This window comes from Lates calcarifer, linkage group LG18 (assembly GCF_001640805.2).
Source record: "Lates calcarifer isolate ASB-BC8 linkage group LG18, TLL_Latcal_v3, whole genome shotgun sequence".
NCBI classification, from domain to species: Eukaryota; Metazoa; Chordata; class Actinopteri; family Centropomidae; genus Lates; species Lates calcarifer.
This window is the reverse complement of record NC_066850.1, coordinates 8,854,565-8,881,991: the sequence shown is the minus strand read 5'-3', so window position 1 is coordinate 8,881,991 and position 27,427 is coordinate 8,854,565. Positions and strand designations below refer to the sequence as shown.

Here is a 27,427-nt window from a genome sequence, read left to right as displayed (position 1 = left end):
TAGTTGTACGCTACTTTCATGGGAAAAAGTACCACCTATCTCAAACATTTAGTTTTTTTAACTGTTGTTTTTTGCTCAGGCTTGTGTGCGTCCAACTTTACATTTCACTGTAGGTGTGTATGTGTGATTGTTATTGTGTTTATTTGATCAATCAACAGAATGTGATGGACAGAAAATTAACTGCGACAGTTTTTATGATCAGTTTTATCAGTTTAAGTCACTTTTTAAATCAAAAAATGCCAAAAATTCAGTTTTTCGTCTTCTGTGATTGTCAATAGGTTTTGGGTCTGAATTGTTTGTTGGGCAAAACAAGCAATCTGAAGATGTCACTTTGGACTCTGAAAACTTGGGATGTTTTTAACGCTGTCTGACATTTTATAAACCAAAGATTCAAGGACAAAACAGTTTGATTACGAACTTTATTTGGATACTACAGTCTGAGGCCAAGAAGGCATGAGCCATGGCTGATTAGTGCAGTAACTGAACAAACATTAAAGTTTTAATTAGTAAAATTAATATCAAAACACTGCAGAAAGCCATTTGATCTTAGTGTAAATACCAGAAAATAACACCACAACCATGTCAAAGTGCTTTGGACTCCTTCGTTACAATGATCTTGTAATATACTTGAAAGCTTAAGTGTATTTGTTGTACTCAGCAGCTACGAGTGCGGTTAATAATGTCAACATTGCATTCTTACAACTTGCTAATGTCATAATCAGTTATAAAAAAGACAAACAATATAGATATATACATGTTAGTGTTTAAACAGCATTCTAAATGCACTAACAATTAAAATATATGCAATGATAAAAAAGTAAAAATAAAAACCTCATTAGTAAATGCAGCTGTGGCTCACTTTAAAGCAACATTTCACACTTCATTTTGTCATTTCTCACATCGGCAGTCCAATAAAGGTTAATGTCGGATATTAGTTGCCTCTGGAAAACATTCAGCAGGATTGTTTTGTGTTTGTTTCTGGCCATAAAACATTCAAAACAAGTAAAAATTTCAAATGAACACAGAAAAACCACAGGAAGCAGCATCTCCACAGTTAACTGGTCTAGCCAGTGTGGTGGCTCGTCATTCCTTCATGTCAGAACAGAAGAGGAATTTGCCAATGTTTGTCAAAAAAACAACACATATTACAGTGAAATTGAATAATTTGTATGCTCCACAGGTACAGATGTAAAAAAATATATTTGGCTTTTGATGCTATAATGTATTCTTCATGTATTGTTCAATCAGAAATTCTAGCCTACCCTAGCATTAGTGCAATAACATTCCTCTAAAAAGGCATGTAATATGCTTTCATCATGTTAGTTTGCATTACCCTGTGACACATTTGCATTAACAGTCACATCAGCGGGTGAATGGCAGCAACAGACCATGTCTAACAAAAAGCCTGAAATGTAGTTTCCAACACTTTGGAAGAGCTTATTTTCTTGATCATAACAAAACATGGAATGTATAAATCATGTATCATTACATACAAATATAACACCTGTAAGACAAATTGCTATGTTTGAAGAGCTTAAAAAAGTAAAAAGCTATAATATTTCCGACTTCAGTAAGGCCTCATATTCGGTCTTCATCAAGCATCATTCACACTTCATATTCAGTTTCTGAAAGTTAACCCCTCCGACTTCAGACACTACTGTTTGCTGTTGTCTTATATTGGATTTTTGCCAACATAACACTGCCAGCCAAAGTTATAATACACATGAAGTCACTGTGGCTCCATATCAGAGCTCGGGCAGATCTCTCTGGCCCCACCAGTGACACTTTTCCTCTTCCCCCAGTGCAGATGTCTGTAGATGGAGTCAAACGCTGACACCGTGTAGCGTGCAAACAGGCTGGTCCACTTCACCGCGTCCACCATCCACTGTACTGTGCGCCCCACAAAGGCCACAAACACTGTGGTGTAGTGGACGAGCAGCAGCAGACTCCTCCCCAGCTGCCTGCCATGGTTGATGATGAGGTTGACTCTTTGGTCATGCCCTGCCATTGTTGATACTTTCTTCTGTGTTGTTCCAGATGTTGAAGGTTCAAATTATTATTATTATTTATTATTTTTTTTTTTTTTAGCTCAGGGGCTCATTTTTTCGTTTTTTTTTTTTTTGAATGTATGTATTTATGCAGATACTCCCTAAAGCGAAGTACACGTTTGGAAATTCGCAGACAGTCCCTTGTACACGCAAATCCAGGCTGTCCAATCAGTGCAGAGGAACTTTTGTTTCCGGGAATGTTTGGTGATGTGGCTATGCTCTGAAATCCATCCGAGGAAAAACATCAAATAAAAACCAGATACTTTTACCTGGGAAGCACTCGCACAGGTGAGTCAAAGGTCCTTTCTTTTAAAAATACGCCACACGCAGGGCTGCACCTCAGAGCTGTCATGCACTGAGCAGAAAAACTCAGCAGAGCAGAATTAAAAGAAGCTGTCCTTATTTATGAGTTCTCGGCGTTAGCTAGCTAGGCTAACTTAACTGTATCGTGGAAACTACAGTCAGAGTAAACAGCGGATGTTTTCACCAGGCGTCCTGTTCACGCCACCGTTTCTTTATCTTCAAATGTGTCTACTGTGCTTTGAAGATATAGGTGTCCAGCCGCTCGGAAAGTTTGCCGTCCATTTTCGCGTTAGCTAGCTATAATCTTTGCTGTTCACAAAAAGAATGACGCAGCCGCAGTGGACCGTTCGGCAAGTTCGGATAGACTCGGCTATGTTCGGTACGGGTCGGCGAACAGAGGCAAGGGGTGTCTGACAATGTGTTGCTCTGGACGTGGGGCAAGAAGTAAGAAATTTTAGGAATTATCGATCTGTCTCAGCTCTGTTCGTACAGTTTATTTGCATAAACATGTTGGCACAAATCTCTTTGGTTCTTCAAAAGCCCAAACCCTCTTAAATCCTCCAATATAATAGTACAACATAAAACAACTTTTTAGCAATTACATTTTAGACAAAGACATACTATAATCTCAAGATACTGCTCTCCATTAATTTTTTTTCAGGCCTATTTTTCAGTGTGTTTTTGAAATGTTAGTTGCAGGGCTGCAACCAGTATAACTGGTTAATCTGCATTTTATTTTCTCAATAACTTGATGAATCATTTGGTGTATGAATGTATAATATTGTGGAAAAACTAGTCAGTAACATGGTTCCCCACTATTGCTCTGTTGATTGATTAATCAATTTATTGACTAATTGTCCCAGCTGTGGTAATTGGTAATGCTATTAAAAAGATCTATAAAACTGACAAAACCTCAGCACAGGCTCTTTTTAGTCGCTGTTCTTGAGCTTCGAATAATCATGATCTTCCTCAGCAGATGTGACTGTTCAGGTTTCCATTTTTCTTAGTGTTTTAAGGACTTGTCGGCTATGTCGACTGAAACATTAAGTTATAAAGATCATTCCTGACCTATGATTTCATGTAAACTGGGAAAACTCCATTCCCAGAGGACGACAGCAGCTACCGAAGGGACCTTTTTTTGTCAGCTGCTGTTTCCAAGGCCTTTCAGTCTCAAAACTATAAAACTATTTAACCAGCCACTGCCTGCATGTGCAGACAAAAGTAGAATAAATGTCCCAGGGACTGTGTTTATATTCATCTTGATAGGATGTGTCATTCAGAATCAGCGTCAAGCAACACTTCAAGCTGTTCTTGGCGAAGATGTGGTGAAAGGTCAAGTGTAAATATCCTATGTTTGACACCATGCATTAGCAACATAAGACAGGCTTAACTGTAGGCTGCATTTATGCTGCTATAAATAACTATGTGAATTTATGCCTATGGCTGAAACTATTCTGAGGCTGAACATTGATGGAGGACTTTGGAGAAAGCTGTCAACTGCAGAAAGGCTTTGAAAAATAGGTCTTAACATTTCCACCATTTTAACTATAGCGGACAGAATAGGGCCTGTGCAGGTGCAGCAAAGGAATGGGCTATATGTCAGAAATTACTAATGTTAGTCTGCGCTGAAACCTTAAACCTATTTTTTTTTCCCCCACTCACAGTGCCATCTTCATGTTGAGCCGCCTGGCCACGGTCCTCCAGGAGCTCTCTGGAGAGGAGGGCCAAGATGGAGACCCACAGGTGAGAGGGCAACACATACAGTCAATGAAAATTAACGAGTGTAATCAGCTGTGTCCGTGGTTATTAAATGAGTGTGTGTAGATTACATGTCTGGTGAAATTTGAGAGCCTACAGAGCCTTTCATCTTCTGTTTGAGGCAGAATTCATGAAACACAAGTGGGTGATGGTAGGAAATGTTTGCTTTGAGTTCTTGAGATGAGTTCTTATAGTCGTCCTATTAGCACAGAAAATCTTTATGCGAAGATTTGTGAGTATGTTATGTAAGATATAGAAGATATGTGTGGTAAATATCTTAGACGGCCATGTTGGTGTGACTCCTTTGACTCCAGAGTGTCTGTATATTCAAGAAACCCTTTGATCTCTGCCACTTTAAAGAGGAGCTCCAGTGATTTAATATGTGACTTCCATTCAAGTTGGGTCACTCAGAAGAGAATTAATGGTCAAAATTGAAGCAGCAGAGGTCGTGATATCCTCACTCTTAGTCCAGTTAATGAGTCTCCTTGCCCCCAATTTGTAACACAAGCTTTCTGTCAAAAGATCTGAAGTCTCAAGGCCGAGGTTAGGATCGTTTTTTACTCTGCTTCAGAGATACAGCTGTTTCTACAGGCTGAGCAGGACTGACCATGATAATTAAACTGACCTTTATTTGACCTTAATTTGTTTCCTTGTACAGGGTGTGCTTGTGCCTCAGCTCCCTGCTGGTGAGGGCCAGGCTTCAGCAGAGTCTGAGGTCCCAGAGGAGGCCATGGAGAGGCTGGCTCATCTGGAACAGCTGGTGGTCCAGCTGAAGGAGCTCATCCGGGACAAAGACACCCAGCTTGTCCAAAAGGACACTGAGCTCGCAAACAAAGATGCACAGCTCAAGGTGAATAATCCTGCATGTTTCCTATCAGCAGTTTCCTCCAAAAAAGTCAGTTCACTGCAGTGTGTTCTTCATGCCAGCATCTTTTTTTTAATTCTTCATATCCTCAGAATGAAAAGGAAGAAGCTGAGGCTCGATTCACCAAACTCAAACTGCAGGCCAAAGCTAAGATGGCTTCACTCAACAAACAGATAACTGATTTGAAAGGATCAGGAGGAGGCACAGTGAGTTCAAATGAGGCAAAAATAGTTAGCCACAAACTACAATAATAAAAAAAAAACGACAATAAAAATCAAGCCGTTTGGTTTTTATCTGACTTGAACATCTGTTGTGTCTACAGCAGAGCCCAGACAGCTCTTTCACAGGAGCGGGCGCTGCAGTGGAGGAGGAGCTCCAAGAACTGAAGAACAAGCTGAGCGAGGAGGAGGCCAACAGCAGGGAGCTTAAACAACGACTCCAGGCCACCGAACAGCTTCTTCAAGAGAAGGAATCTGCCCACACTGAGCAGGTGACACAGCTGCAATTACACGTTATCCTACTCTGTCAACAAATAATGACTTAAAATGTCCTGAGCAAAGGTCTCTGAGGATGGTTTGTTGTGTTTTGTTTGTTTTCAGTTGCAGAAACTGCAGGCTGTGGTCTGTGAGAAGGATGTGCGTTTCCAGGAACAGATTCAAAAACACGAAGAGGAGTTGATGAGGGTCACAACGCAGTCTCAGAATGATGGCGAGCTTCAGCAGGTACAGGATCCAGAAGTTCTTCAATATTTGGTTCATTCATTTATAATTGACCTGTTCAAACCCCCACTGAGTATTTGTTTGACTTTTATTTTTCTTCTCCTTTTTTTGCTCATTGTAGGGCTGCAACTAACAGTCATTGTAATTCTCTAGCCATTTTTCTTTTTATTACCTAGAATAATTGTTTATTCGTAATTTGACTTGATTTTACCAAGTTCTCTTTCAGGATGATGACATTAAATATTATTGTTAAAAGACTATATTTTCTCCAGAGTTAATTTATTTAGGATAAATTACATATATGCCCCAGAGGGCTGCACTGATTTGGACAAAATCAACTCCAAAAAAAAAAAGAAAAAAAAAAGGGGTAGAAACTTGCTTCCAAAATGTGACACTTTATTTTAAGAATGACAGGAAGTAGCCATTCTTTATTAAACTTTGATGACTAGCTTCATTTCAAGGGGACAAACACAAAAATGTTTCAATTTATTGCCACACTTCAAACATACATTCACAGTCTCATACACTCATGTGGTTTCGTTGTTGTGTCATCTTTCCCCAGGCCCTGCTTGCAGCTCAGAGGCGTTGTGAAGAGCTTGAGGAGGCCTTGAAGTCTCGCTCCCAAGTGCTGGAAATGCTGCAGCAGGAAGTGAGCAGTGCTGATCAGCAAAAACAGGTACAGATCCTGTTGCACCAGATGCCATTTGAGCGCCGCTCTTAGAGATCATCCCTCATATTGCCTGATATTTACGGACATGTTACTTGGTGATACTTCTGCAAATTGTTCAAACAAGACACACCCAGGATCTTGCCGTCATTATAATGCATTGTTTGGCTGAGCCATACAACACACACACACCCATATCCTCTTTCGCTCTCTCTCTCTGTGTCTCACCCTCTTTCTGCTCAGATTTTGACTGCTCAGTTCCGGCAGATGGAGCAGGAGCTGGCCGAGGCCGTGAAGCTGAGGGAGGAGGAGAGGCAGCAGTGGTCTGAACAGGCCAGCAGGGCCGATGTAGAACTCGCAGCCCTCCGAAGCAGCCTGGAGGCTCTGGAAAGAGAGAGAATTGAGGTGGTAAGGCAGGAGAGCAGCGAGCTGGTCTCCCTGAGAGAGGCTGAGCGTGTTAGTCAAGACGCTCTGGAGAAAGAGAGGATGGAAGTTGCCAGAATGGAGAGAGAACTGGCTCTGATGAGAGAGGCTGAGCTCGCAGCCGTCCAAGCGAGCTGCGATGCGTCAGAGAGAGACAGGGCAGAAATAGCCCGGCTTGAAAGCGAACTTGCATCAATGAGAGAGGCAGCCGCTCGCTCCAGCCAGGACGCCTTAGAGAGGGAGAAGTCAGGAGTTGATAAACTAGAGAGAGAGCTGGCTTCACTTAAAGAGGAAGTCCAGGAAGAAGCCCAGAGGAAGGATGAGATCTTGGCTGAAGTTTGGAGACATTTACGAGCTATGGCTCCAGGTGATGTACAAGCAGCAGAGGAAAACCCCATCCCTGATGACCTCTCCCTGCTCCTGGACACTGTGCAGTCAATTGAGAACCAACTGAAGCGGCTGAAAGACGAACGAAGTGAGAGTGAGGAACGCTGTGCAGAGATCACCCACGCCATGGAAACCCTTCAGGGTAAGGGTGTTTATCTGGTTTGTTGGTGGGATTCACTGTGTTAATGTCAAAACCTAAGCTTTTCATCAGGATAGTAATCTTTTAAACATGGTCATCTGATTTTCAGAGCAACTTGACAGAAAAACCACAGAACAGGAGGCGGCGACTGTGAAGATACAGCAGCTGGAGCAGCACATTGTAACGGTCAGTACTACAGACCCATTTACACCTGGTGTCAACACGTGATCTGTGACTGGGTTATTTTTGTTACTTCTGCCTAAAAACCAGTTTGCTGAGCGGGCGTGTTCTGTTTAACAGGGCAGACATCACAAATATTTCTCGCTGTAAACAATAAATGTCAGCTGGGTGTTATGGGTGATGAATGATAGACAGTAGAAAGTAACACAGCCCAGTTGATTATTGCAGCATCACTCTTTCAAATAAAATGTCAGTGAAGTTTATCAGATCAATTGACAATTTATCACTCTGTTTTACAATTCACAAACATTTCATCAATTCCATCATTTCATTTTCATCACTTCAATTTTTTTCATGTATTTTTTGTTACTCACCCATGAGGATACTCTCATGAATGATGAAACGTGGCTCTGTTTTCATCTCATCACAATTGTTTTAATTAAATCAGCTTTAAATTAATCAAGTCATAGTCATAATTTATCACTCCATTTTTCAGTTCTCGTCCATGTTCACTGCTCCATTTTAAATTCATGTGCATTTTCATCACCTCCATTTTTATCAGTTAATTTTTGTTACTTCCACCCATCATAGCCTTTATGCTTTTTTATTGCTCTTTGTCCTGCTGCTATAAATTGCTCGTCTGATCCACAGGCTTTTGCATTTACACCTGGTTTTCATGAGCTTTTACACAATCTCCATTCTGCCCGCATCTCTGATCACGCCCCAGTAGCGCACCAGTCCAATGACATTCTGGTCCAGACATAATGACCATATACAGGTTGTATATTAACACCAGGTGTAAGTGAGATCTTAAACACAGAGTGCGTAAAGACACGAAGTAAGTTTTGGCAATTATTACTTGCTTAATGCCAGATGTAAGCAGCTTTTTTTCACTTGAAATAAACTTTAAAAGGCAGTCCTAAATAAGCTCTATGATTACTCTGCAGGCTTTATCATCTCTGTGAGACTTGAACTTCAAAGTTTCTCTGCGCCTTTGTGCTGAGTTGCTGTTATGCTGTGTCTCTGTTTATATGATTAAAAAAGGTGTTGAAGTGGAAGATGTGGGGCTGGAAGCTTAGTATAAGCTGAGATACAAGAAGTAAAAGTAGTTCTTAATAGTCTTCAAAGTCAGACAGTTGTGTCATGTATTTTTCCCTGTATGTTAAAACACAATTTGTAGAGTCACCTTGTCTGTAAAGAGCAGGGCGGTCTGACTGGTCTGGACAGGTGATCTCGGTCAGTGTCAGGCCGAGGACAGAAGCTGGGTCACACAGTAGACAGACAGTGCTTTAACTGGTGGGAGGAAGTGAGTCTAATCCCTCCTGCAGTGATCCACTGTTATGACCGCCTGCCTGAGCCGACCTTCACCTTACACTACAGCCATACATGCTTCTGATATAGATTTAAATTGAAACAGCCGTCACAGACACTGCATAGAGCTGTTAAAAACTTTTGTTTTCTCCTCTGGTAAATACATTTCAGTCCTTTCTATTTTCAAAAGAAGTCACAGTTTTGTTTCTTTCTTTCAGTTATCTGAGAGAGATGTGACTGAACCACCAGCACAGGATTCATCTGAGGCAGAAAAAGGTACAAAAATCTTTCCTACAATAAAATTCACACTGTATATGGAAACAGAATTAAACAGTACATTCACACATACAATAAATACATTTATGTAGCTCAAAACAAATGAACTGAAGAACAAATAAAGAGCTATGATGCACAATTTAAAGAAGAAAATTGGAGCCATAATTTGACATTGCTCACTTTAACTCAGTGATGGAAAGTAACTTAAAAAAAGAAATTGTTTTATGTTACTTCATTCCACTACATTTTAGGGGCAAAGAAGTTTATTCTACACCTTTAGTTACAAGCTGCTTTGTAGATTATAGATCATTAATACAAAATATAATCAACTAATACATTATGCTGTGTAAGAGCTGAAATAATATATTAGCTATAATTTATTAGTTAGAAATGGTAACTGTTTAATAATGCGATCAAAAAAAAATGAAGATGTATTCTTATTTTAATTGTAATACTTGTGTTTTTATAATAGAAACTTTACCTTAATCTCCTAAAATTGCTGGGTTCTGTAAAGCTGTGAATGTTTTTTTAGTTGGCGTAAGAGGAGTGGTATACAAAGTCATACTTCAGGACATCATAGATTAGATTCTTGCTCATCTGTATCTTTCCTACTTTACAGTATTTAAACTGTTCAGGATAATAAAAATGGTCAATTCTTTTTCCAGGATTGATTTTGTCTGGTTAAGTATTAATGTTCTGTGTGGCAGCCTAAGTTAACTGTATGAACTTTGAACAGTAATATATCCCACTGACGGCACACACACTCTATTGATGTGTTTATACTTATACTGAGGCATTATTTCCCTGTTCGTTCTCTTCCACAGCACACATACTGGAACTGGAGCAGCAGCTAATAGAAAAAGACAATGAGCTGTTTGCCTTGCGAGAATCTCTCAGACTGGCTAAAGACCACAGCTCTGGTGAGGTTGAATCAAGTGAACCATATGATCAGACCCCAGACCAGGATCAGGGTGCCAGTGTGGCTCCCCTTGACAGCTCTGCGGCTCTTCCTGACCTAATGGAGGATACACAAGAAGAAGAGACCACTTTGGTGGCTGAGAACACCTCCATCCTCTCCATTTCTGCTGATAATGAAAGTAGCCCAGAGCTTATTGGTCACCAGTCAGAGTCCCCAGAAGAGTCCAAAGGGACTTCCTCAGATGAGATGGTTGCCAGTAGTGATTCAGAGGTGGCACACAGCAGCTGGACCCTCTTGGAAGCTGTGAATCAAGATGGAGGGCAGGAGTGGCCCTCCATCCTGCAGGACTTTGGCCAGCTACAGCTGCAGTCGTGGGAGGCGACAAGCATGGAGCAGGAAACCTCCACAGTTCAAGTGGAGTCCTCCTCCGTCGTCATCCGAGAGACAGTTCAGGTTCATCTAACTCAGCACAGTTCTTCTTCCTCAGATGCTAATGTGCCGTCTGGCCAGGTCTTTGCTCAGGCCTTAGCAGAGGAACTCCAGAAGAGGTACAGTGAACTGTTGTCGGAGCTGCAGAGGCTCAGAGAGGCAGCTGCAGAGTCACAAGAGAAAATCAGGAGTCTGGAAGAAGAAACACAGTCCCTCACTGCTGCCAAAGAAGAAGCAGAGTCCCAGGTCAGTAACTTTGCAGAGGAGCTAAAGTTAGCCAGGGTGGAGTTGGACCAGGTTTCCCAGCAAAGTAGCTCTGTGGTGGAGAAGCACCGCGTTGAAATGCAGCTTCTAGAGGAGCAGATAGACATTTTGAACACTGAGAGCCAAGCCAAGGAGCAGAAGATTCATAGCCTGCAGAGCGACTTGGAAACAATCCAGCGAGCGCTCTCTGAGCAGGAGGGTCAGGCCAGGATGCTGAGCGCTCAGCTAGAAGACAGAGAACTCCTCTCCTCTGAGCTTGAAAGGAGGCTTCAAGAAATGGAAAACAGCATGTTGGAATATTCCCAGACCTCAGATCTCAACAACGAGTCTTTGTCAAAGAAGGACTCTGAGATCAGTGAGCTGCAGCTTCGTCTCAGCCAGAAAGAGAATGAGATGATGGAGCTCAACGACAGCATGTCCGCTAAACTCCTACAAGTAGAGGAGGAGAAGTTCCAGATAGACAGAGAAGTCCATAAACTGAAAGAGCAGGTAGTGGAACTTGAGAAAGTGAGAGATGAGAAACAGCAGGTGAGTCCTGAGGACTCGCCGGCTCGTGTAGATGATGAACTTGGTCGTGTTCAAAAGGAGAAAGAAGCTCTGGAAACCCAATTAACAAACACAAGGAAGAAGCTTCAGGCTGCACTTGTGCATCGCAAAGAGCTGATGAAGAAGGTTGCTGATTTTGAGGCCGAAGCTAAAAAAGAGCAAGATGAATTAACAAAGGGTGAAACTCCTGCAGATACTCCAGAGGTAGAAAAAACTAGAGGACATGAGATTCAAGAAATGGAAGCTAAACTCCTGGAGCTCGAGCAAGCTTTAAGATCCAAAGAGGAGACAGTTGAAACTCTTGAGCAAAAAATTAGTGAACAGGATCAAGTCATCGCTGAGACGCTTGCCCTGAATAGAAAGCTAAGCGAAGAAGCTGAGAACACTCAGCAGGCACCAGACATTTCTCCTGAAACAACCGTGTTACAATCCCAGGTGGCCACTCTGGAAGCAGAGTGTGAAACGCTTCAGAAGAAGGTTCAGGAGGCTCAAGAATCTCGCAAAGAAACCATCCGCAAAGCGAAAGAGAAAGACAGACACCACCGAGAACAACTGAAGCAGCAGAAAGAAGAATACAGTGAGCTGATGGATCGTTTTGAGGTGCAGAGTGGAGAGAGAGAGGTCCTTCTCACTAAACTGAGAGAATTGGAAGAAAAGGTGAGCGCTGAGGGACAGGACCTGCCTCAACAAGAGATCGAAGAACGGGCTGAAAATGTGGAGAAGCAAGCAGCAGGTGACTGGGTTCAGGAGGACTGGGTGGATTTTGCCTCATCTGAGACTGATTCATCACAACCACAAACTAGCGATCCAGTTCAGCATCCTGCAGAGCCGTCTGGTGTCCACCCTGCACAAATGGAGGAATCTCTGAAAGCTCTCAGAGAAGAGATCCAGACTGTGCAGGTGGCAAACACAGAGTTACAGAAGCAGCTGCAGGAAGCTCAGGCCAGTCTGTCACTGAAGGGGGCTGAAGTAGACGATTTGGGCAAAGAGCTGCAAGCGCTAAGACAAAAGGAGAGACAGATTGACGCACTCTCAGAGGAAATTAATGATCTTAGAGAAAAGCATCGCCAGGCTGAGTCTTATGCAGAAACCCTAAAAGCAGAGATGGAAGCTGCAGCCAAAGCAACATCTGCAGAATCCACATCCTCCATTGAAAATCTACAGGCTGAAGTCAACGATTTCAAGCAGTTTCTCAACAACAAAAACCATGAGATAATGGAGCTTAGTCAGCAGTTAAGTGAGCAGAACTCTCTCATACACTTAATGCAGGATACAGTGTCTCAGAAGGATCAACTAATAGCTTCTTTACAGGAAGAATTAAAGGTTGAGAAGGAAAAAACCCAGAGGCTGGAGGTTGAGGTTCCACAAAAGCAAGAGGAAGAGAAAGACAGTGAGGCAAAGATTCAGCAGCTACAGAGAAAACTGCAGGCCGCTCTGATCTCTCGCAAAGAGGCCCTCAAAGAAAACAAGACCCAGAAGGAGCTGCTAGCCTCAACCGAGAAGCTTACTACTGAGCTGCAGCAGAAAATAGAGACAGCAGAGGACGAGCTGGAGAAGCTAAGAGCAGAAAGAGTCAGACTCATCGAGGAGGTTGATCGAACTTTACTGGAGAACCAAAGCCTTGGATCATCCTGCGAGAGCCTCAAACTGGCCATGGAAGGAATACTGAATGAGAAAGATGCCTGTAAGAGAGAGGTGGAGTTTGCAAAAGAAGAGGCTGCCAGGGTGAGCAGAGAGTGGGAGGAAAAGGTTCAAAGCATGAAGGACGAGTACGAGACTTTGCTCAAATCCTATGAAAATGTGAGCGACGAGGCAGAGAGAGTGAGGCGGGTCCTGGAAGCCGCCAGGCAGGAGAGACAGGAGTTGGCGGCCAAAGTGAGGACGCATGAGGCTGCGAGGCAAGAAGCTGAGAGGCAGGCAGAGGAGGCACAGAAAGAGGTGGATTCAGTGAAAGACAAAATGAGAAAATTTGCCAAAACGAAGCAGCAGAAAATCCTGGAGTTAGAGGAGGAGAATGAGAAACTGAGAGAGATGCAGGAAAAGCCTGTAATCAAACGAGAGGACAAGTCTCTGAAAGCTGAGGTTCAAAGACTTGAGGAAGAGATGGAGGCTTTGAAAGCCCAGCTGGACACCACAGCGGCAGAGAGAGACTCTTTGGGACAGCAGATTGAAGAACTGAGGGAACAACTTGCCCAAATGGGAGAGAAAGAGAATGAAATTCAAGTGACTCCACTTAGCTCTGCAGCTGTTATAGAGGAGGTTGTCACTGCTCAGAAATCAGACATAATCATGACCAGAGCAGAGCCTGTTGAGAGTCAGAATGAAGACAATGGAAGAGCCCTAACTCCAAAAGAGACTCCAGGTGAACAAATAGTTGCAGTGTCTGCACCAGAAACACATTTGCAGCCTGATGAGGAAAAAGAAGAAATGACTGAAAGTGCTCAAACTTTATTAGAGGATAAAATGAAGGAAATGGAGGCAGCTGTTAAAACAGAGAGGGGGCTGTGGCAGGAACGAGAGGCTGAACTCAGAGCTGAACTGACCTCTCTTGAGCGAGACCTGCAGGAAAGCAAAGAGAAGCTGGGACTTGTGGCCTCTTTAGAGAAGTGCCTGCAAGAGAGCAAAGAGAGAGAGAACAGCCTGATTGAAGAGGCTTCAAAGAGGGAAACTCAGTTCAAAGAGCTCCTCAGAAGTCTGGAAACTGAGAAAGATAACCTGGAGGAGCGCCTGATGAATCAGCTGGCCCAACTTAATGGGAGCATCGCCGGTTATCAGCAAGAGGCAGCAGACAACCGGGAGCACCTGGCTGAACTTCAGCGTGAGGTGGAGAGGTTGGAGAGGGAGCGAGCTGAACTGGAAGCCGAAGCTCAGAGCGAGAAGGACCGGGCGTCCAGACTGGAGGAGGACATGAGGCAAGCCCAGAGAGAGAGAGCCGAAGCCGAAGCGGAGTCGGGCAAGCAGAGGGAGCTGGAGCAACAGCTGAGGTCGGCTCAGAGGGTCAAAGAGGGCAGCCAGAGCAGAGCACGTCAGCTGGAAGAACTGCTGAGGGAGAAGCAGCTGGAGGTCCGACAGCTGCAGAAAGACAGCATCCAGTACCAGGAGAGGATCAGTGAGCTGGGGAGGGAAGCTAAGGCGCTGCAGCTAGGACACGATGAGCTCAGCAACAAACTAGAGCAATCCCAGCTGGAGACTTCCAAAACTCTAGAGGACCTGAAAAAGACTGAGGCAGAGTTGGCTAGCTGTAAATCTCAACTGGATGATGTCCAAAAACAGTTAAGCGAGGCCTTAGCTGAGAAAACAACTTTAGAACAGAGCGCCCAGCAGAAAGAGGCCTTGATGAAAGCCGAGGCAGAGCAAACCCTGGACTCAGTGAGATTCAGGCTGGGAGCTGAACTGAAGGAGATGGAGCTGAGACTGGAGGAGGCCTACAGAGAACGGGAAAGGGAGGAGGAAGCCACCCTGGAGGCCAGAGAGGTGGCAGAGGGAGCTGAGAGACAGGCCCAGGAGATGCAAGCTCGTCTAGATGAGTCTCTGGCCAGGTTGGCTGCCTTCTCACGCTGCATGTCCTCTCTGCAAGATGACCGGGACAGAGTTTTGGACGAGGCCCGGCAGTGGGAGACTCGCTTTAATGATGCTCTACAGGGTAAGGAGGCTGAAGTCCGGGAGGCAGAGACACGGGCCAAGGAACTGGCAGAACAGCTTCAGAAAGAAACTGCACTGAAAGAGGAACGTCAGCTTTCTGTGGACAGGTAAAAACCTCTCTGTATTTGTCTTATTTCCCAGCTCTCTTAATTTAATTATGTTCAGCTTTTTAGCTCAAAACTCACATTATTTTTTTTTTCAGACTAGAGAAAGCAGACAAAGAGTGGCAGCTGAGACTGGAGGAAGAGGAAAAGAAAGTTGCAGAGAGTCAAGCTGTCCTCAGTGAGGAGAGGAGCAAGCTTCAGCAAACCACAGATGAGCTGCAGTCTGCACAAAATGAAGTCAGCACACTGACAGATGAAGTGGAGGGTCTCTGTCACAGAGTCCAGGCCCTGGAGGAGGCTGTAGGTCGGCTGCAGGGTGAAGTCAACCAGGCCAGGACTGAGCTCAGGGAGAGGGAGGCAGAAGAGAGGCGGCTGTGTCTGAACGTGGAGCAGCTGGAGACAGACCTGAGGTCCTCTAAGGCCTTGACAGAGAGTCTGCAAGCAGAGTTACATGAGAAGGAGAGGAGAGAGGTGGAAATGCTCGGGGAGAGGGAGCAAGCTGTTGCTCAGGTATCAACATTTATTCATTTACAGTACATATGATATGTTGTTTTGCCCTCTCATCGATTTTCAGTGAGCCATCAAATAGCAACTATAAGATAACCCTTAACACATTTCTCACTATGCGTGTGTTTTATTTCCCAGGCTGCCGACGAGGCTAGAAAGGAGGCCGACAGCCGGGCACAAGAAGCTGAGGAGGAGCTGGAGCAGAGAAGAGGAGAAGTACGGGATCTGGAAGAAAAGCTGCGAAAGGCAGAGGAAGAGAGCAACAACCGAAAAGCCAAACTGGACTCTTTCATGAAGGCCATGGGCTCCCTGCAGGATGACAGAGACAGAGTCCTTAACATGTACAAACAGCTGGAGGAGAAACACCTACAGGTAATGTACATGTAACCTGTGGTTTGCTTGTTTTTATAACATATATACAAATATGATATATGGTTAATAGAATATTTGTACTGTGTCACAGGTGATGATGGAGAAGGATGCTCTGATCCAAGAGGCAGCAGGGGAGAACAACAGCCTGAAGGAGGAGCTGCGCTCTCTGCTGGTCCAGAGAGACGACCTGTATGCTGAAAAGGCCAAGCTATCCGCTCAGCTTCACGGCTATCGTGATGAACTTAACCAAGTCCTGAGCATGAAGGACTCCCAGCACAAACAGCTTCTGGCAGCTCAGAGAGAGCGGATCACCACACTGGAAAAGGAACGTGAGGAATTGGAAAGTCAGTTGAAGAGTATTAGCAGAGCCAGGGAGACAGAAATAGAGGCAGCGAGGGTGGAGAGGGAGACTCTTGTTCAGGCTGCTGACAGCATGACAGTATCACAGGTGATAGATGCCCCTGGTGCCGAGGTTGAGAAGCTGAGGGAGCAGCTGCAAGCAGCAAGAGAGCAAGTGGAGGCTTTAGAGGAGAGCCTATTAAGGGAGAGACAAGAGTGGGACAGCAAGAGCAAAGAGCTGGCTGAGCTGCGATGGGAGGGAGGTGTGATGCGAACAGAGTCTGAGAGCGCTCAGGAGAGGGTGGCAGAGCTGGCCAGAGACCTGCTGGCCATCGAGCAGAAGCTGCTAGAGGAGAAAGAAGTGACGACGCAATTGAGAGCAGAGAACCAGTCGTTTGCCAAAGCCATGGCCTCACTCCAGGACAGCAGGGAGGAGGCAGTAAACAAGGCCCAGGAACTGAGTCTGAAGCTGGAAGAGATGAGCAAGGCAGGTGGTCACGCAGCACACAGCAGCCCAGGAGGCTCCACTGGGGAAGTGTGGGGTCTGAAGAATGCACTACAAGCCCTTCAAAATGACAGGGAGAGACTGGTGAGTGACAATAAATAAATCTAAAGATTGTAGTCATAAACACAAATATTTCAACTGTTCTTGTAAAAAACTATAAATAGAAACATGTCAAAATTTTTCAACATGTTTTTTTTTTGTTTGTTTGTCTTTCCTTCCTTTTTGTGTGCAGCTGGAGCAGCTTCAAACACAAGCATCTGAACTCGAGAGGCAGAAATCGGAGCTGGCTCGGCTGGGAGCAGGAGAGCTCATTAAAGTCAGCCAGGAGCTGTTTGAGGAGAAGAAGAACAACAAGGACATGCTGGGTGTCGTGACGCAGCTGGAGAATGTGGTGGAAGTGAGCAAACAGGAAATAGAGACGCTCAGGTGAGAAACGATTTGGGCATTTTGTCATTTTCTGTCTGGTGACAAGAAAAAGAAAAGAAAACTGACAAGAGGAGCCTTCGATTTATTGCCTGTGAATTTGACCTTGGTCTTGCGTTTTGTTTTAGGCTGGAGCGTATCGACTGGATGGCTCAAGCAGAGCAGCTGAAGCAGCAGACCCTCGCCACACTTTCAGAGAGGGACCAACAACTGCGACAGCTCCACGCCATGCTGGAGGAGGCTCGTTCTCATAAGCCCAAACTTCAGCAGGAACAATATCAGAGAGAGGTAGGGGAAGAAACATTTGCTTGTACTTACGAACATAAAGGAAAGGAATTATTATTTTCTTTCCTTCTTCCCTTTAACCCAAATTTCCTCCAGTGACCCTTGAGATATAGCTTGAGTCTTGACCCCTAGGTTGAGAGCCACTGCTTTCAGTATTTGTGTCATTCTACTTATGGTTTCAATCATATTGCACACTGGGTGTAAACAAGTGGTATTTAAAAGTATTTTAGTTTGTCCTCAAACTTGCTGAAGCCATAATAAAGCTGTAAAATCAGCAACATACAGGATAAGGATGTCGCATGTCATCATCTTCCCACAGGGCACAGAGAAAGCAGACAGTCCTCCTGGAGCCCCACAGGAGCGAAGCAGTCTGCTGGACAGCCACACATACATAGCTGAGGTCAAAGAGTTGCAGCGGAGGTATGGTGTGGATCCAGCAGTACCAGAGTTTTGAAACCAGCAGGATGTGGCTTAAAGTTATTAAAAAATGTTTTCATTCTCTGCATCAGGTTGGATGAAGAGACACAGCAGAGGATGGCTGCTGAGGAGCAGCTAATGGCCACACAGGACAGACTCAAACGGTATGAAACATGACACGATATCAAAGAGATAAGTGATTACATGCAGGGAAATCTGCTATAAGCTGCTATAAACTATATTTTTGTATTAACAGTGGAATGACTTATGTATAATGTGAACATGAAAGCAGTCCCCCTCAGCTCTACAGAGATTTTTAGAGCCTTTCAGCTCATAATCTTGGTTTCCCGTCAACTTTACTCCCACTATTTTGGTTCAGTCTAGCCTCCCTCAAAGCTGTTTACAGGCAGCTGTTTTTAGGCAAAAACAACAACAACAACAACAAAAACATGATGAATCCACTGCACACGAGCCGCCCAGCACCAAACTACAGACACAAAGTTTCTCGCCTAGCTGGTGGAGGGGGCAGATATTGCCCTCGGGGGTTGTTTGTGAGCAAAACAGAAGTAAATTTAATGATGGACTTACATTTGTCAGCATCGCAGAAACATGAGACCAAATGAATCCTCATGTTGTTCCATGTCTGCTGGATGTGCACATGAATAAGCAACTGTTAACTGCAAACAAGTTCACCACAGCAACTTCAAACACAATGTGTCACTTGTTTTGATTGTAATCTAGTAAAACCAGAATACTCTGTACATTTTGATAATATGAGTTTTATGTTGCTCTTATGTGTATTAATGTTATAAAGTGTATAAGATACCGTTAAACTGGCCTTGATTAAATGTTTCTGATTGTAAAATGTTGAGATTAAGGATCAGATTAGGTAAAAACAACAACAAACAAACAGTGGTGTCATACGCTTTCTGCATCTATCTATTCATCTTGTCCCTTTTTAGCCTTGATGAATATGTTTGATCAACAAAATATGACAGCTAACATCTGTTTTTATTAACATGATTATCAGTCACAGCCAGGCTAAGTGGCACTCTGCACAAGAAGAGGATCACTCAGAGACTGCTGTTTTTATCGAGCCGCCGGAAGGAGCTGTCACTCGAGTAAGGCTCCACAAATGTCCAGTGCCACCTAATTTGGCACCTTGATAACTAATAATAAAGACTTATGAGCTAAATGTTTCCTGTAACCCTGCGTTTCTGCTCCCACAGACTCGGAGAGGCGGCCCAGGTTTGATGAGGATGCTCCGAGTGGCCTTCTGCTCTCGCCAGCGCACCCCTCTGCTGTTCAGCCTCTATCTGCTCACTGTGCACGTCCTGCTGCTGCTGTGCCTGGGCGGATACCTCTGAAACCAGCTCCCTTTAACAAACCTAACAGATAAGAGAGAGAGAGAGAGAGATAGAGAGAGAGAGGAGAGAGAGAGAGAGAGGAGAGAGGAGAGAGAGAGAGAGGGGAGGGGAAAGAAAATGGAAATGTGACACAGACCTAACCCAAGCCATCACTATGTTTTATATTGTTACACTGTAATAAGGGTGTGAAGGTTATTCTACACACACACACATTGCACTTTACAGGACTTAAACTTTTAGCCAAAGTACATAGAATTTGCGTAGGGGGCTGTTGTCATTGATTTTAATCATTTTTGATCTTCTATGATTTTAAGTGTGTAGCCAGGTTTGAGAGGACATAAGGGACAAAGTTTTAATTTTCCTCCTTTTTCCTGCAGTTAAAGGAGAAAAAAAGGGCAAGTAATAAATATTTTGGCAGATGGTGCTCTTCATGTGCCTTTGGATTTGGATATAAAAGGGGTTTCTTTACGTTAAAGCACAGGTTGGACATTTTGGGAAAATGAGATAGTTACTGTTAGATCAGACTGATACGATGTCTCTGTCCGTTAAATATAAGACTAGCTTACTTAGCTTAGCACAAGGATTGGAAACAGAGGCCAATGGTTAACCTGGAAAAACACCTCTGTTTGTGTACTCTGTACAAAATCGTGGGAAAAAAGTGTAAAACAGCAATTCACCAGGTTAGCTGTGGTGGAAAGTACATTTACTTAAGTACTGTACCTATGTGCAGTTTTGAGGTATATGTACTTGAGTATTTCCATTTTATGCTACTTTATACTCAAACTCTACATTTCAGAGATGAATATTGTGCTTTTTACTCCCTTACAGTCATCTAACAGCTATAGCAAGTAACATTTTAAATGGAGAACATCATGGAGTATTTCTATACTGCGGTATTGATACTTTTACTTAAGTAAAGTAAAAGTACTTGTGTCCAGTCTTCATGCTAAGCTAACTGGCTGCTACCTGTAGCCATATATTTAACAGACAAGCATGAGAGCGGTGCAGATCTTGTCATTTATCTCTTGCGAGAAAGCGAATGAGTGCATTTCCCAAAACGTTGAACTTTTCTTCAAAGATGGCTTGAGGTTCAGGACGTGTTGTTATAGTCCAGTCTCTTCCTCTTCTACTCATTTCATGCACAAAAAAAGAAAAAGAAAAAATGGAGCACAGTGCAATTTATGTTCTGACACATTCCTATTGTGTGTTTTCCTTTTCTTCTACTTTCCTCTTTGTACATATGTACATGTGTTATCTATGTCGGCTGGATGTGGGTTTCCCTCTTTCATATCTGATTCCCTGTCCATGCTTCTGTTGCACAGATTTAGATTTTACAGTTTGCTCTGTAGTTTTTATGGCAGATGAAGTTGCCTTAAGGTGCAATGTAACCACAGTGTGGATTCATTCCAGAGGAGGAAGACTGCTGATTTACAATGATATCCATCCCATTATAGACTACTCTGATGTAGCATAATTTATTAATGATGAAAGGTTAAATCGTCCACCACACTTACCAACACCGTCCTCCGTTCAATCACTGTGTTGGTAAAGCTTCTCTGTACTCACCGTCTTACACACTTCAGCTGTAAATAACTGTTTTAAAAAGGGCTGTATAGAAAAATAAAATGTAATTAAAGTGTCAGTGGTTTAGATCAGGGACCGATCTTGTCAAGCATTAATTATTTGCTCATTTAGAAGAAGAAAAACAGACAGTGGGACTTTTCTTTTCTTTAAAACTTACATTAGGACTTTTGTTTCCTGTTTACTTGGGCTCAGTTAATTTTAGCAAATGATAACACTGTTTTTTTCCCTTTTATCTGTGAACTACTTAAGAATAAATGGGTTATCATTAATCACTGATTTTGCATTTTAAACAAACATTCATGAATGGAAAGCCTGTTGGTCGGACCACGCTCTCGGCTGTGCTTGTAACGTCGAGATCTTTCGGTCGTCACACCTTCTGATAGTTAATGTGAAGCTCAGGTTCATACCAGTCAAGTGAGATAATGACATGCTGTATCATTTTGAAATGCACACAATTAAATGCTGGTATTTAAAACACAAGAATGCTTCTCTCTGCAGGAAAAAGAATGATATAAACATTGCTGAGAATCGCCAACATATTTAAAGCTTTGAATAAAAGGATATTTTTAAGTGTAAGTGAAGTGGAAGCTGTTTGCTTATGGTCAGGTTTAGACTTTGATATATGAATTTTAGGTCTTCACTCAGTCTTGAGGAATTTGACTTACATGAGAAAAGTAGGTTTTACAACAATAACAGATCATATGTAAGTTGTGTCAGTCTTGGTTTAAAGTCTGTGGAGATATTTCAGATTTTCATGCAGGATGTGAAATTTTTCTGGAGGGAAATGACTCACATTAAACAGTTACTGGCATGTGCCTAAACCTACTAGAATCAGCTTTCATGGATATTTTTAGGTCACCGTTGTGTGCCTATATAATTTGACAGATATGACCCGTGACTCACGTCTGAATGTGTGCAAGAAGCATATTTTCAAAAAATTTCCTTACAAAAAAAGAAAACAAACCTCATTTTGGACCGTGAATTTATTCTTTAGCCATTGTTACTCACAGATCTTTCCCAGATTTTTCCTATGAGTGCAGGTTATTGCGTTACAGCAGTGTGAGTCTGCCCCCAAGTGTTGGAACTACATTACAGCTGGCTAAATCTCCGCCTTATCTGCATTTCTTTCTTTATAAATGTATTCTTTAATATATGTAAATAATTTTATAACCAAAACAAATAGCATGGCAGTTGTCAGATATTAAAATAATGACACGTACAGGGACATTAGTGTTCTTTACTATCGACGCGCGTTCACGTGTGCCGGATGCTCGTTCGCGCGTCGCCCGTCAAACTATCATTGTCGCTTGTGTGAAGAATTTGAGGAGAAGTTTGTTGTTGTAACATCGTCTTAAACACGAATATATCGCACTGACAAGTCAAAGGTAAAGATGTTTTTTCTTCAAACTAATTCACAAGCAAAGCAGAACTTTATGTGCTTTTCTATTGTTCATTTTTTCAAGTTCATTAAGGAAGTAAGTCTAGTCATACGTAGTCTAAACCGTTAGTGCAGATGTTACTAAAATTACAGCCTCAGTAAATGCTAAAACATTACTTTAGGATTGGTCAGGCTAACATTAGATAAACTTAGTGTGCACCTGCACTGTATGAACTGTATTAACACTGTTAAGACCAATAGTACCACTACTGCATTGACTAGCATGCAACTACTGCTTATGATACTAAAATATTATTCATCATAGAAAATTACAGGAAAGATTAATGTGGCAATTAATAGCCTAGCATTAATTCCCATAGAATATTCAGCCTACCTCAAAAAATAAAGTTATTTTCAGTGTGTTAGAGAAGATTTTATGGTCTACAAAATGTATTTATCTGAAATATGTTGTTATGATACTACTTCTTCAGTATTTTAGTGTCGTATTTTACAACATGAGACTCTAAACTGTGTGTCATTATGGGGAAATGAAGCTTCATGTTCAAGATAACTTCCTTTTTGGAACTTCAGCAAATGGTGGTCAGAGCTTGTGGTTAGTTTTTTTTAGTCATGATAATAAATAAACACTGACAGTTTGAATATGTGCAGGTATGAGTGTACTAACAGGCCCTTAATCACTCTGAAATGGTGTCTTCACTGTAGCAGGTCTGTGTGGCTCATATTGTTTTATTTTCCCCCCCAGATGTGGAAGTCTGTCGTGGGCCACAATGTGAGCATGAAGGTGGCTGCAGAGGGGGATGACTGGGAGACGGACCCTGACTTTGAGGTACTGTGGAGAAAATGTTTGTCTGTGCAAAAAAAAAAAAAAAAAAAAAGGGAAAAAACCCTCACTTCAACCTCCCTCTGATTTGGATTTCATGTGTCATTTTCAGCCTGAGTTTTGTGTTTCAGAACGACGTATCGGAGCAGGAGCAGCGCTGGGGAGCCAAAACCATCGAGGGCTCGGGACGTAAAGAACACATCAGGTACGAAGACACCAAACCTGTTTCTGGAAATAAGAAGGAGAGAAATGCAGGTCAGAGTGGGTGCTGTGTAGCAACAGGAAGAGGAAGTGAGAGCAAAGTGCAGGCTGTCAGGCAGCTAGTGTCTCCTAATATGGGTAATATATGATGATTATGCTTTGACAGTGAGATTTAAACCACTGCTGACATGGTGAGAACATAAATTCAGTCAGTAATGTGAGAATAAAACAGTGTTTTGATGTCACTTTCTCATAAGTTACACCTTATAAAACTTGAAAACTGTATCCTTCATCAGAACACTTAATTTATCTTTTCAGACTGTTGCAGTTTATCAGACACTTACCTACCTTCTAACAAGCTTTGAGCATAAATGGACTTTATATAAAGCAACATAACTTTCGTTTAGCAACCTCAAGCATCCTCAGGTGGTAAATAGAGTATAGAGTCTGAGTGGTTAAGTGGTTTTCATGTACAGAAAACGGTGTGTATTACCCATGATCCCTGGCTTCTGGAGCCAGAGGTGCTGTCTCTGCAACAAACACGCCATACTGTGTTTATAATTCTTGAGATTTATCTATAAAGCAAGCAAATGAATCACTAACCACTAAAAAGACATGAAACATGTATTTAAAAAGTGCCTTACTTGAAAGCCAGATTTTTTTGAAAAGGTTTTTTTTGTTTACGGCTGTGTGTGGAGTAGGCTCTCACTTTCAGTACTGAGTATCATACTTCTTTGACATTCTCAACTTCACCCAAGCTCCGTTGTTCTCAAAAATGTATGTTTCACCCCTGTATGATCTGCCAGTGTTGCAGAGCTCAGAAGTAAGGTAGCTGTGGAGCATGAGCAAGTGAAGCAGAAGGAGCACATTCCCAAAGCGTCCTATGGATACGGAGGGAAGTTCGGAGTGGAGAAGGATCGAATGGACAAGGTTAACAAACTGTACTTTCTGAAAATCATTACATGGCGATCTGCTCCTCTTATGTGATGCCAGATTTGCTCTATTTTATCCTTTATTCTGCACCCACTGTTTATATAAACCACATGTTGTAGGCTGAATTTGTTGAATGTATCTCTTCCATCCAGGGGGCTGTGGGTCACGACTACGTGTCGCAGGTCGAGCAGCACTCTTCCCAGAAAGATGCGGCACAAGGGTTCGGCGGGAAATTTGGCATCCAGAAAGACCGTGTTGATAAGGTTAGAAGATAACTGCACACTCTTAGTCCTTAAACGCTGCTCCTGGTTCAGCAGCAACTCTCTGTCAGTGTTATTAAACACAGTCTCTGTGTTATCTGTGCAGTCTGCCATGGGCTTTGAATACAAAGGGGAAGTGCAGCAGCATACATCTCAGAAAGGTAACGTCAACTGTCCAGCCCCTCATATACAATGTTCTCCTTTTAGACATTCATACTTAACAGAGAGTAGAAAGTCTTGACAGTCCTTTATGGTTCTAGATTACTCAAAGGGATTTGGGGGAAAGTACGGCGTGGAGAAGGAAAAAGTCGATAAGGCCGCTTTGGGTTACGACTACAAAGGCGAGACAGAGAAGCACCAGTCGCAGAAAGGTGAGTTTAAGCCACAGCACTTGTCAGTTTTGACACAGACTCGCTTGACATTCATTTTATTTTGCATCTGCATCTTAATTTTTCACCAGACTATGCAAAGGGATTTGGAGGAAAGTACGGGGTGGAGAGGGAGAAAGTGGACAAAGCTGCTTTAGGTTACGACTATAAAGGAGAAACTGAGAAGCATCAGTCACAGAAAGGTGAGTTCAAGTTGTAGCATTTGTAATTTTTCACACCTTTTTGCCTCACACTTAACTGCTTTGTTCTGTTGTTCATTTTCCTCAGATTATTCAAAGGGATTTGGAGGGAAGTTCGGCATTGAGAAGGAGAAAGTGGATAAAGCAGCGTTGGGCTATGATTATAAAGCCTGAGACAGAAAAACATCAGTCACAAAAAGGTGAGATGACAGTCACATTTGTATAATAATAAAATATCAGAGGACATATAGTTCATCAGACTGAACATTTCTATCTCTGTTCAGATTATTCAGCAGGTTTCGGTGGTCGCTACGGAGTACAGGCAGATCGCATGGATAAGGTTAGAGCTGTAGCTACTCATTATTTTCATCAGTTGATTAAATGTAGATTTTATAAGCTGTAATTAAAGCTGTAATTAAATAGTAATTTCATCACAATTTCCTAGAGCCCAGTTTTTAAAATGGAAAAAATGGAGCTGAATGAATCTGATGTATTTGTGGGAATGTTGATGTTACATTAACGACAAAGCTAAATTTACATAGTTGCTTTGTCATTTCTAGCATCTTTTAGTGACCTGTAACTATTAAGCCTTAAATTTGAGATATAAAGTAATACAAGTTTATTCATGCTTAAATATAGGAATAATATTTATACATTGAATTATGATTAAATATTTGTATAAAATGCCACCATTGTGTTTGGGCCTCGCTAGAGGTTTAAGTCAAGCTTATGTCTCATACCAGTGCTGAACCTTATTTGCCGTGTGTCGGACCAACCCAGGACCAGCTATGGTATTACAAAGGGCTGAGATAACTAAAGTGGACTTTGGGGGCCAGACCAAATTTGTTGTATAGGATAATAAAAACTACCTGACTAATTATTTCAGCACTTATCAGGATTAAAATATTGAAAAACGTAGACGATAATTTCCACTTGTGACCTTTCTAAATGAGTACATCTTCCTCTAGAGTGCAACCGGCTTCTCAGATATGGACTCCCCTACCTCTGCTTATGAAAAGACACAACCAGTGGAGGCCTGTATGTTCCTGTTGTTTCCTCTAAATCCACAAGTGTTGATCTGTTTCTACTCTTAAAATGACTGCAAACAGGACATGAATACTGCTAATGCACTGTATTATCGTATCTGATTTATGCAGCAAGTGCAGGTGCGGGAAAACTCAAGGCGCGTTTCGAGAGCATGGCCAAGTCTTCAGACGAAGAGAACAAGAAGAAAGTAGAAGAAGAGAGAGCAAGGAGACAGGCCAGAGAGAAGAGGGAGCGAGAGGAGGCCAAACGCAGACAGCAGGTAAAAACATGAACTGTAAATATGTAAAGAGGGAAAAGTGAAGTCATAGCTAATATGCATTGTTTGTTTTGTTGTATTTCCTGTAGGAGCAGAGCAGCAGAGAGGAGGAAGTTTCAGCTCCACCACCTGTTCCAGATGAGGCTCCAGTGTACGACGTGCCACCACCAGAAGAGCACCACCACATGCCAGAAATACAAGAAACACCTGAACCAGAGCCAGAACCACAACCAGAGGTAAGACACTTGGATTCAAACATCAGTCGTACCAAAGAATAAATGATTTTTTTTACCTGTCTTAAGGTTCAAACACATTTTTCCAGGATGAACCGGACTATGACGAGCCCCCGGCCTTGCCTCCCCGCTCTGACGATTACCTGGATGAGCTGGATGCCCCGCCGTTACCTGCAAGGTCACCAGATGTGGATGAGGACGAAGGAGAGTATGAGGATCTTGCTGAAGCTCCTCCTCTTCCTCCTCCACACCAGCAGACAGGTCTGTGTCTGTGCCTCTGTCTGAGTCAAACGTCCACGTTTACACACCCGACACTGGCTAATTACAGTGTTTCCTTTTACAGCTGCCGAGAACGACTACGAAGACCTGTCGTACGGCCAGAGGGCAGTCGCAATTTACGACTATCAAGGAGGTATGATACTTCTTCAGATCTTCAGATTTTGATATTTTGTGATCATCTCCACACTTGTGAGAACAAATCCTGTCGGTCTCTTCTTCCTCAGAGGCGGATGACGAGATCTCCTTCAACCCAGATGATGTGATCACCAACATAGAGATGATCGATGAGGGCTGGTGGAAGGGACAGTGTAACGGACACATCGGCCTGTTCCCCGCTGCTTACGTTCAGCTGATGCAGTGAGCTACATGCACAGGCAGTTTTGTTTTTTTTTTTAAACACAAGCTTCATTAAACAATCTCAGGTTTTAGATTGTTCAACAGAAGGAATTTAGCACTGTATTTATATTATGAATCATAGCAAACTTGTGCCAAAAGGGCTTCTGATCAGCTGATTTGTCATTTTACTGTAATATCTCGCTAAGGGAAGAGTCTTTTAAGGTAGTATGAAAACCAAAGGTATGTTAATGGTGAGGAGTTATATCTTGTATTTGAAATAAACTGCTGGGAGTCAATAAAATACTGAACAGGTAGG

At 42.7% G+C, this 27,427-nt stretch overlaps 2 protein-coding genes across 3 annotated transcripts; both read left to right on the top strand.

The window, feature by feature from the left end:
- Positions 1–380: 380 nt before the first annotated feature.
- Positions 381–19,237, top strand: golgb1 (golgin B1). 2 transcript variants are annotated; one of them, XM_018680954.2, is made up of 20 exons: positions 381–2,336; positions 4,016–4,094; positions 4,768–4,959; positions 5,067–5,180; positions 5,300–5,464; positions 5,574–5,696; positions 6,256–6,369; positions 6,604–7,312; positions 7,419–7,495; positions 9,019–9,076; positions 9,901–14,983; positions 15,079–15,490; positions 15,626–15,859; positions 15,951–16,787; positions 16,936–17,129; positions 17,255–17,414; positions 17,731–17,831; positions 17,921–17,992; positions 18,859–18,949; positions 19,058–19,237. In XM_018680954.2, exons 2-20 carry the CDS (start codon positions 4,026–4,028, stop codon positions 19,193–19,195), a joined length of 8,943 nt encoding a protein of 2,980 aa, XP_018536470.1. In that variant the 5' UTR covers positions 381–2,336; positions 4,016–4,025; the 3' UTR covers positions 19,196–19,237. The 2 variants fall into 2 exon arrangements, with proteins under 2 accessions (XP_018536470.1, XP_018536469.1); XM_018680953.2 differs by having other exon boundaries at positions 5,297–5,464.
- A 2,774-nt stretch (positions 19,238–22,011) lies between these two features.
- On the top strand, positions 22,012–27,425 carry hcls1 (hematopoietic cell-specific Lyn substrate 1). The gene is given in 17 exon segments (XM_018680955.2): positions 22,012–22,164; positions 22,921–23,004; positions 23,130–23,203; positions 24,006–24,129; positions 24,285–24,395; positions 24,499–24,553; positions 24,653–24,763; positions 24,853–24,963; positions 25,049–25,125; positions 25,127–25,160; positions 25,245–25,300; positions 25,929–25,998; positions 26,118–26,266; positions 26,353–26,499; positions 26,586–26,757; positions 26,840–26,908; positions 27,000–27,425. Coding segments are annotated over 16 exon segments (1,581 nt in total). The 5' UTR covers positions 22,012–22,164; the 3' UTR covers positions 27,137–27,425.
- The last annotated feature ends 2 nt before the right edge of the window (positions 27,426–27,427 follow it).